Below are 10795 nucleotides of genomic sequence, written 5' to 3'. Positions count from 1 at the left end.
TACTAACGAGCAACGCTTGCAAATCATTGAATTTTATTACCAAAATCAGTGTTCGGTTCGAAATGTGTTTTACGCTTTTTTATCGACAAATTTTGTTCAGCGATGAGGCTCATTTCTGGTTGAATGGCTACGTAAATAAGCAAAATTGCCGCATTGCTCTTAAAAAATCACCCTTTAGAAGCCTTAAATGCCAGCACGGACCCACAATATATGCTGTCCAAATGAGATCCCTGCTAGGATCGCCAACTTAACCTAACCTAACGCAACCGGGCTCACGCATTTAAAAATATATGTACTACTGTGATTAAACTGAAAGGTGAATTTTGTCCATTTCATATCTTTTAAATTAATTCCCTCCCGCTGCAATACTCTTATGCCAACGAATTTTCCAGTCATCAAAGCATTTGGAAAGATCATCCGTCGTGATGGCCATCAGAGTCTTCTTCGGTTCAGCTTTCATATCTTCAATTGAGTCAAAACGGTGTTCTCGGAGTCGTCAAGTGAATTTGCTGAAGAGCCAGAAGTCACATGAAGGTAAATCTGGTTGCGGCCCGATATTAGTTGAAAATATGGCGAAATGATCACGGATAAGCAGTATGAGATGGTGCATTATCGCACTTCTCTGATCAATAAATAAGGCATAGTAAAAATCGAAGAATTCACTTTTAGAGCCTCACAAAACGAGGAGTGTCTCAAATACTAATATACTTATATTATTGCTTTTTAGAAAAAAATTAGTGTTCTTTATTTTAATTGTGAAAATTCATGTCAATTAAATAATAAAAGCTTTACAGTTTAGTGAATAAAATAATTTCTCTTAAAGGATTTATTGAACATTTTTAATTAAGTTATCACATTATATAAACAAGGAAATTATCATATTTTCACATCGGACATAAAGAATCGTATCGAACCCAACAATTTGTAGTTGGATTGAATATCATGTGCTCCAATATTTCCACTTTAGGTTTCTTTAAAGGCGGTTGTAGTAGTTCATTTTTTTCCCGAATATAGTCCTCAAATGCTTGCAGCAAGTCATCAATGTCGTCGCTCATCCTTTTTAATGAATTTTGGCTAGTTGGTGATGCTTCTTCGTTGGGATTATTTGAAGAGTCCAATATTTCAGAAGACAACCGATTTTCCTCGGAATTAGAAGGGGTGATCGCCGAACGCTTCTTATCTTTGGCCCTTCTATTTTTAAACCATACTTTTATTTTTAACTCATCCACGCCTATTCGTTCCGCTATTTGTCTTCTACGAGGACCTGTGGCAAACTTGCAAATTCTATATTCGGTCTCCAATTCGGCCACTTGCTCACGAGTATATACTGTTCGCGAATAGTTGCGGTTATCCGTTGCAATTGTTGTAGCCGGTGAATACGGACCATTATCTGTCAGTGGAGGTGTTGTAGGCGGTGATTGTGAAGAAGTTTGATGTATATGTGGATTACCATAGATAGATGTTGGCTGTATATTACCATATACATTATACCGTCCATACGCATTTGGTGGTGCGTTTTCATAACAACATTGTCCCTGAAATAAATAAAAATAATAAGATAAGTTTAATATTTGGTAAATTGAATATTTAAAGTTCTCAAAGATAGTATTTTACTTACGAATGCTGGAAACGTGGTGTTGGGAATCATTTTTCTTAATTTGTTGTAATAATTATCGAAATTTAAGATACTTAAGATTTAGATCTTTGCGCCTCGAGAGTTGCTTTGCTTATGCCTTCAGAAAGAGTGGTCAGCGCCTTTTATACCAAAGTATTTTGTTTCCGTTTTTTACCTGCAGCAACTACGCGCTTTTAAGTTTGTTGTTCTGTTCTCTTTTATTTAAAATTACCTCTGTGTGTTCCGAACTAATTATTTTTTTGGCCAAACAGAAGTAGTTAAGCCGTTCATCCCTTATTCAAGGTTATTCGCTTACCTCTTGTTGTTGTTGTTTCATAGATTACCTGCGAATTTCTGGTAAAAATTATATAGATTCCCACAACTGTGTGGGTTTTCCTTTTTTCTAATCAATGGTTCACTTATGTCTCAAATTTTCTTATGCAATGACCTTGTTGAAGAATAGAATAGTCGCTGGAAAAGTGTTAGTTCTTTAAGGTTCGTTTGCGGACACAAGTTTGTTCTCGAATGCTTCTGAACTGATTTTTGCGTGATTACTTTTTTTGTCAAAGTTTTTTTGAGATGTGCTATTGAACATAAAACAAGTCACTTTCTTCTCAGTAATGCGACATGGTGTTGTAACATCATTAATGACGATGAGACTCTACTTGATTTATCGGGTATTGATTATTTATTATTCATATCTCAATTTGAGTATTAGCTGTTTGCAATGTGAGATGACTCCTTGTTATTATTTGAGCCATGTTTTAAAATTTTTCATACTAATTTCTCTTTTCGATATTATTATTATTTCTACAGCATTTCTTAGTCACAACTTTGGGTTTGTACGAAATTTTCAAAAAATCTATTTTTTTGTTATATTTTCTTAATGTACATATATTTAGGAATAGCCGCAGAAAATTTCATATCGTTCTGTTGAATATTTTCGAAGTTACACGCAACTTTGAAATGGAGTCCGATCCAAATTTTAAACGCGTTGGTTTTTCAATATTGTGCTTTCAAAGTCGGTGACCAACATTACTAAAATGGCTGAATCGATGAGTCTCAAAATTGATTTAGTAATAAATCGAATATTTTTTCTCACCGATAAATATTTTTCTTTATAAACAATTTAAAGCCGAAATTGTGGTCAAGAATCGATATTTTTTTGAGAAACCGAAATTTTGTCAAAAAAATTATTTTGCTTATTCTTGAAATTTTATATTATATTTAACATTACCATAACGAGAATTGTTGATTTCTTTAGTTTCAGTGGATCCAGTTTAGAAATGTAGGGGTCACCGCAAAACGTCTTTTTTTAGATACTTTTTTCGGAGATATTTATATTAATACTAAGTCTTAAAATATAGTTAAAAGATACCATAATATGTGTATAAATTTATGGATCAATGAATTGAAAAGTTTCCTCAGAAAAAAATCTGGAAAGTTCTCTATTTTCGGCCTTTTAGCTGTATATAACCCCTTAACATACCTAAATGAAAACGGAATACTTTTAATGCATTCGTCTAAAAGCAATGAGCACGAGATGCAGCACTTTATAAATAATTTTTCATTCTCAGTTGCATAAAAAATGTTTATGATCTAAATCCGTATCAGTTTTGATAGTTTTACATTCTTGGTATGTGATAATCAACCCTTTCAACTTGTACATATGTAGCTTATATATATATATGTATGTATGTACATATATGAATTCTTTTTCTCTTTTGAACAACAATAGCATTGTATTCAATCAAAATTCAGCACCCGGATTAACTGTTTTCTTTATTTTGAATTTCAGGTACGTTTGGAATAGACATAAGTTTACACGCAAGGTCAATTATGTAAGTAAAATTACTCTTAAATAAAAATATTATATTATACATATTTGGTACATAAGATACTGGTGTGCGTATGTATTCCATTCACCAGTAGCACCACAACCACAAGCTCTCGTCCTTTTGTTGTGGGCACACAGGTATAAAATATTTTACCTGTCAGCGTTCCAGTGTTGTAAACCTGTTAAAATTTGCTTTTGCTTTCATACTTATAATCTGTTCTCAGTTTAAATATGTTAAGCATGTGGAAATTTGGTAGTGTATTCTAGTAGTAGTCTATATTTGTCATGAATTTTATTTAGCATAAATAATGTGGCTAACCGACAAACTGGGTGTTTTTGCTTCATTTTTATGCTCTGAATATGGTGTATTAGTTACACAAAGGTTTGGCCACAAATGTTTTAACACTAACCTTGAAGATCTTGTAAAATAAATATAATTGATCGCGGGACGAGCCGAGCCAGCCTCTCCTTCTGTCTGTAATTTGAATAAAATTTGAATCTTGGAAGGTTATTATAGCTTCGCTTGAAGTTAACGTTTGTTCTTGTTTATCATGCAATCTCGTTATCTCTATAATTTTATTCAATAAGAAACTTATTTCTTTTAAAAGAAATTTGCTAAAATGTTACAACTGAAACTCTTCGATACGATGAGCTCCTTGCTTTTAAACGTAAGGAGTTTATAAGATAGGAAGAAGCCATTATGTGACTGCTCTATGCTATAGTGCTCCGAAATTTCTCGACTATCGTAGCGTTGCCTTGGAAATAATCCATGCGCAATTTTCAGAAGTTATCTTGTCAAATGGATGAATACGGCTTTTACGATCATTAGACCAATCCTTTTATATGGAGCGCTAAATATGCTTTTGCTCCAACTGCCCATAAACCTTTTCAGCATCTTCCCAGCGGAGAGTGTTTCTCGATAACTCGACTTTACAGCTTGAATTCTTATAACGCCAAAACTTCTGCAAGTAAACCACTAATGTTGTAAACTTTAATTTTAAGGAAATTTGGAGTGTACTCATACGTAACCATCTGTTGTTCTAATTAAACTACAATGAAAACATAATTTCACATATGGGCGAGTAGGTGCATACTATACATACATACAATGATAATTGATATAGCATGTGTTTACTCTAGTATTTTGCAGCCACAATAACGGTTAATTTGCTTAATTGGTTTGGAAATTGCTTGCTGTTTGTTTGGAAATTATGCAAAGTATAGGTAAATTTAATGGGTTGAGAGAGAAAGTGAGCGCCACTCACAAACTCATTTTATGCCCTGCTCTTGTATGCGCTTATATCTGTATGTAGACATATGTGGATATATAATTTTCACTATCTGTTATCAGTTTGGTATATTTGAGCACATTAACATATCTAATTTGTTAGAAAATTTAAAGGCTTAATAACATTTGTAAGTATTTAGTATCCAGGGAGCAAATAGAAAGAGCTGTTGAAGTTCAAGTTTAAATTAAATTGAAGTAACTTATAATAAAAAAAACTTTATTAATTTTCGTAACTCCAATTTATTTAAATTAATATTTTCATATTTTAAAGCCGCGCCGATAGGTGCTTCTTACTAAAGTCTAAATAACTAAATGTCAAATACCTTAAAATGTGTTTAATGGTATATATTTACTCGCAATAAAGAAACAATTTGAGGCTTTTATATAAGTTTACAAAACGGGAGTAGATTGTAAAAATCATGTGATTTCACCATTCTGCGCAACCTCGCGGTCTTCTCCAGATATGTTGGGGTAGCCGAATTAAGTCCTTTGTTGATGTTAAATATTTTCTTGATATTTTATTATTTATAAAAGACCAAGCATTCTCTTTTGTAGTGAAGTCTCACACGCCAAAATTTTTCGGATCGATGTCTTCTTTCACTTTCTAATTATTGTATAATATTTGGTTATTTTTGCCGTAAAGCATTTCATCTGCCTCCAGTTTACAATTTTTTTAATATAAACAATCATCAAAAATATATATTAATATGCATATCAAAGGTACATATTTAAACAATGTCTTCTGAAATTTTAATATCAAAATATTGAAAATTCAGCCGTTGAGACCTCATCTTTCTAGGTATCTCACAAAAAAGTGCTTTTGTCATAGACAGCATAATTTATTATTATTGGTTCACCTAAACTAAAAAAAACCAAAAATATTATTTTTATTTAATTTTTTGGTCAGATTTTCGCCATTTATTGGCTTCAAAAAATAAGTTGCAATGTTAGCTTAAAGATGTGTTCACAGTTCGAACTAAAGCGGTCTATAACTTTGCAAGAAATCTTTTCCACCGACTTCAAAAATGGAGTTTTGAGAAAAACGCATTTGAAGTCGGTACGCTATACCGACGTGGCCTGATGGGCGAAACTTCCGAAAGGTCTCTCTCTTAGAGTTGTGCTCGGATCGATTTAAAATTTTGTGAGATTATTTTGAACATATTGTCGCATTTAATAATATAAAAAATCTATTTTTTTTGTCAAAACCATTCAATCCTCTCAGCAAAACCTTTCATATTTTTCATCTGCATAAAATAATCCATAAACATGCCGCTTTTGGGTATGCTTAATACTCCTTTGAATACATGTTTGTCCTTTCCTTAGCCCAACATGTCTCAATTGTTCTCTTATCCTGGTTCATCGTCTACGCCTTCAGATTCTCCATAATGGTCTGACCACTTCTTTACAAATTGAAAATTCATATTTACATACTTTGCAGTTTTTCAAAATGGTGTAAGTGATCGATTTAAAAATTTAATACTGAATCCAGTAACCTGGGTTGACCTTTCGAATTGAGGGTTTCTACTAATTTAAAATCTAGAAAAAGTGAATATAGTTTCAGTGCTGCTGGGAATTCCATATTGTCCTTGCCAAGGCGTATGCTTCAGAAAATATTGCTCGATATGCCAGTCTACTGAGTAAAGTTTGAACTGCTGGCTACTATGCTTTACATATGCATCTATCTATTTATGAAAATAAGTAAATACATACTTATATTTTTATCTGAAATGATGCATATATAATCGAATGTGCGAAAGGTTCGTTAGAAATCCGCTCTTGACTTTCGCCGTCGGTCTTCCCTCAGCTGCGAAGGGAAAATATGTGGTTTGCAGAACTTATAAAAGACGCTTACTGTATATCATTGAAACTTGTTGCTTTGATTACAACTTAAGATTAATACTGATAAAAAAATGTATATTTGAGTTTGCTCCATCCGGGTGCATATTTTATTGTTCATGCGGCTAATTTAAATTAATTTAGTAGAGGGTGTTAGAGCATAAAAATGAAAACGTAATTGTACGTGATATAATTGTTACTAATTTAATGTCATGCGTTATTTTAAGGGAGGGGTATGCAATAGTTTACAGAAAAACTGAAATTAAGTGCCGCACAAAATCAATAAAACTAAAAATTATTTTAGCTTTTATTATAAAGCTTTAATTGTTTATTTTTGTAATTCATTCATTCGGTACATTTAATTTCGAAAATACTGTAACAGCAGCAATAACAGTCTGAAATTTAACGCTTTATGTACCCGTATTGAAAACATATTACAATAAGTGTAGGCGATATAAAACGTAGTAGTATGTAGGTCTGTTCTTGAAAAGAACTACAGTTGACTCAGTCCGACAACATGCGATACAATGTACAGAGCTCTTTACATACAAATGTGTGGACAATTTTTAGTAATTACCGACACATAAATATCAGCACATTTGCTTGATCGATACTCGAAATATTTATTATGTCTACTGTATAACGGTAGTTGTACTTTCAGCATTTTTTCTTTCTCATTTACAAATAAAATAGTATTTGCTTTGCCGCTTTTGACCACGCACTGTATAAAAACTTCTTTTTATTATTTTGTTCTTCACTCACTGAAGCAAACACGAATTTTATGTTCCATGACATCGGAAATGCGTTGTGACATTTTTGACCTTTATTGATCAACATGCTGTATAATTATTTTCGTTGATACCTTATGCCTTTGCCTTATGCAATAAAATGTTGCTCATACGCCTAGTGCACCAACATTGTTGACAAGAAATCAGATATCAAAATGTGTTCCCAGCAACCATATAACACCGATATTAAATAAAACACACGAATTAATCGGCGGCTGGAGTTATGCTCTTGAGCTGTTAAGTTATTAAATGGAAGAAAAAACAAGTAAGGAAGGGCTAAGTTCGGGTGTCACCGAACATTTTATACTCTCGCACGATAAAGTGATAATCGAGATTTCATTATCCGTCATTTACATATTTTTTTATTTTGCTGTAAGATTAATTAGAATTAAATTCTGAGAGATTTACCGATATTTTCGGTGAAAAATTAGGTTAGGTTAGGTTGGGCACTGAGTTCTTCGTGTTCGATAAGGGATACACAAGGGATACCTCAGCTCACATACCGTATTTGAGTAAAGTTTTATTCCGCTATGATCATTGGTTTCTAATGTATATATTATACAGAGAAGGCATCAGATGGAATTCAAAATAGCGTTATATTGGAAGAAGGCGTGGTTGAGAACCGATTTCGCCCATATTTAGTATATGTCATCAGGGTGTTAAAAAAATATTATATACCGAATTTCATTGAAACCGGTGGAGTAGTTCCTGAGTTATGGTTTTTGGTCCATAAGTGGGCGACGCCACGCCCATTTTTAATTAAAAAAAAAAGCCTGCGTGCAGCTTCCTTCTGCCATTTTTTCCGTAAAATTTTGTGTTTCTGACGTTTTTTGTTAGTCGGTTAACGCACTTTTAGTGATTTTCAACATAACCTTTGTATGGGAGGTGGGCGTGGTTATTATCCGATTTCTTCCATTTTTGAACTGTATATGGAAATGCCTGAAGGAAACGGCTCTGTAGAGTTTGGTTGACATAGCTATAGTAGTTTCCGAGATATGTACAAAAAACTTAGTAGGGGGCGGGGCCACGCCCACTTTTCCAAAAAAAAATACCTCCAAATATGCTCCTTTATTTATGGCTTAGTTATGACAATTTATAGATTTTTGAGTCCGCAATTTTGTGGGGTGGCAGTGGGCCGATTTTGCCCATCTTCGAACTTGACCTTCTTATGGAGCCAAGAAATACGTGTACCAAGTTTCATCATGATATCTCAATTTTTACAAGTTACAGCTTTCACGGACGGACGGACAGACAGACATCCAGATTTCAACTCCACTCGTCACCCTGATCACTTTGGTATATATAACCCTATATCTGACTCTTTTAGTTTTAGGACTTACAAACAACCGTTATGTGAACAAAACTATAATACTCTCTTTAGCAACTTTGTTGCGAGAGTATAATTATGAGCATTCATCCGTTATATTTTTACTTAACATACGGTCTCTCAAAGGTTCGGCTCGAGCTGTGGCTGCTACCGATATATTTACTCCGAATATTTCCATAGTTTGACTAATTTGTATTCATTGATTTATATCATTGAATTTGTATACTATAAAAAAATCGTATATCGACGATGCTGACGACTACAGTAGGTCGTTAACACTTCTCTCAAAGAGATGAAACTTCAAACTTCATCAAACTTGTTAGGTACTTGAAAAGATGTGAGTGTGATTCCTATAATCTCTTTAGTCCTTAACTTGCTTTGCGCTTGTGTGCATATTACTCTTTTTGATAATTAACGAGATTACTATCACTGGTGTATATAAATTAATATTTATTAGTTTGTTATAAGCGAAACTGCTCAAAGAATTCGTAATAAAATATTCTTGCGTGGAGCTTTCAGCTGTTTTTCTTACTTCTGCATTTTCCATAAAAAAAAATGTATGTAAGAAGCATTTGGATTTATATATTTATATTAGAAATGTTTTGACAAAAGCAATTCTTGGAAATTGGAAATGAAAAGAAATTGGGTATATAAAAAATAAACGAGTGAGTTTGTGTTTGCCATTTTTTGAAAAATTTAGATAAAGTAAAATTCTCATAAATCCTATTTACAGAGTAATGTAAGCGTCTTTGAATTTGTGCAAATTCTAATAAATGCAGCAAATATTTCGTCTACTTTAGCATTGATACGAAATAAATGTGCGCTTGCTATATGCATATGTTGTAGTTAAGCAGTTTGGTAAATAAAAAACGTATGAGCAAGTAACCCATACGGGTCCTTTAGAATTCACTCGTGACAGGTAAACTACTATAAGCAAAAAATAGTAAGACTTTATTCATGATTCTAAAATTCTTAATATATTTTTCAAAAACTATATCGTCCTCCTCAAAGTAGTTCCATTTGTTCTCAATACGAGAACACTTGTGCCGTCGTTCCAATACCCTAAACAGTTGTTAAAGTCAATTTCCGGAAGAGCCTTCAATGCGTGTAGCGGTTCGGGTTTAAGGTCTTCAATTAACTAAAAGCGGTCTGCTTGGAGCGGTCTTTTACGTTTGCGAAATAGCCAGAAGTTGCCCGAAGCTAGCTAAATCAGGAACAGGAGAAATAGCGTAGATAAAGTTAGTTTAAAATTTGTTTTCCGCTAACAACGATACATCGCTCATTTGCTGCAACGTCGTCATAACTCAAAAACGTGATTTTGGAGTTAATGCTGCAGAATTGTTCGTTATATCATACTTCATGTTGAGTGAAAAATTCATATGAATACCTCTTATATGCTCCGCTTGAGAAGAGGTGTAAGGTTGGAGTAAGTTGAAAACTTTAAACGCGTTTTCTGGCGAATCGATTTTTGTGAGTTATGACGACGTTGCAGCAAATGAGCGATATGAGAACTCTTGCCGTGTGTAATTATTTCCTCGCTAATTTTCCTGAGAAGAAATTCTATATTAAGAAATTGTGCGGATATAAGGATATTTAAATGTTCGCTGAGAAAATAATAAGCACACACACGCAGACGCACATTTTCACTTAAGTTTTCACGCGAATTAAATAAAGAAAAACGACGCCCGTTACTAATTTCCTTTTGCAATATGTGCATTCCCATAAGGCTTTTGCAATAGGCGAACGTGACGCATATAGGCATGCAGCAATATCCTCTCAACCTCTGTATTGCGTGTGTGCTGTCTTCCGGTTGAGCAATGTATACCGTTGCGTATACACAACATACCCAGCGACGGTCTCTGCATATTTATATGGAGAATACTGTACATATTGAATTTCTTCGTTAGTAAAGATAAAAATTCTAATATAATATTGATTTTTTAAGTGAAAAAAAAAAAATTTGATTAAAGACAAGAGGAAACCCATAACTGCGGCGCCAGTTTATCACTTTGTTTTACTTTTGTTCATCATTAAATGATATATTGGTTACGAGACAACTATATGTGGTATATATGCATATGTATTTAGTGATAGATTAGTCAGA

The 10795-nt window shown here is 33.4% G+C and overlaps 1 protein-coding gene across 1 annotated transcript; it reads right to left on the bottom strand.

Annotated features, from left to right (window-relative positions):
- Window positions 1–800: 800 nt before the first annotated feature.
- Window positions 801–1808, bottom strand: LOC125778118 (homeobox protein Hox-B4-like). Its single transcript, XM_049454542.1, has 2 exons — window positions 1619–1808; window positions 801–1535 (listed from the first exon to the last, which is right to left on the bottom strand). Exons 1-2 carry the CDS (start codon window positions 1646–1648, stop codon window positions 885–887), a joined length of 681 nt encoding a protein of 226 aa, XP_049310499.1. The 5' UTR covers window positions 1649–1808; the 3' UTR covers window positions 801–884.
- Between the last annotated feature and the right edge of the window lie 8987 nt (window positions 1809–10795).

This window comes from Bactrocera dorsalis, chromosome 4, assembly GCF_023373825.1.
Source record: "Bactrocera dorsalis isolate Fly_Bdor chromosome 4, ASM2337382v1, whole genome shotgun sequence".
Taxonomy (NCBI): domain Eukaryota; kingdom Metazoa; phylum Arthropoda; class Insecta; order Diptera; family Tephritidae; genus Bactrocera; species Bactrocera dorsalis.
Note: the sequence above shows the minus strand (reverse complement) of the source record. Positions and strands in the feature narration are given on the sequence as shown.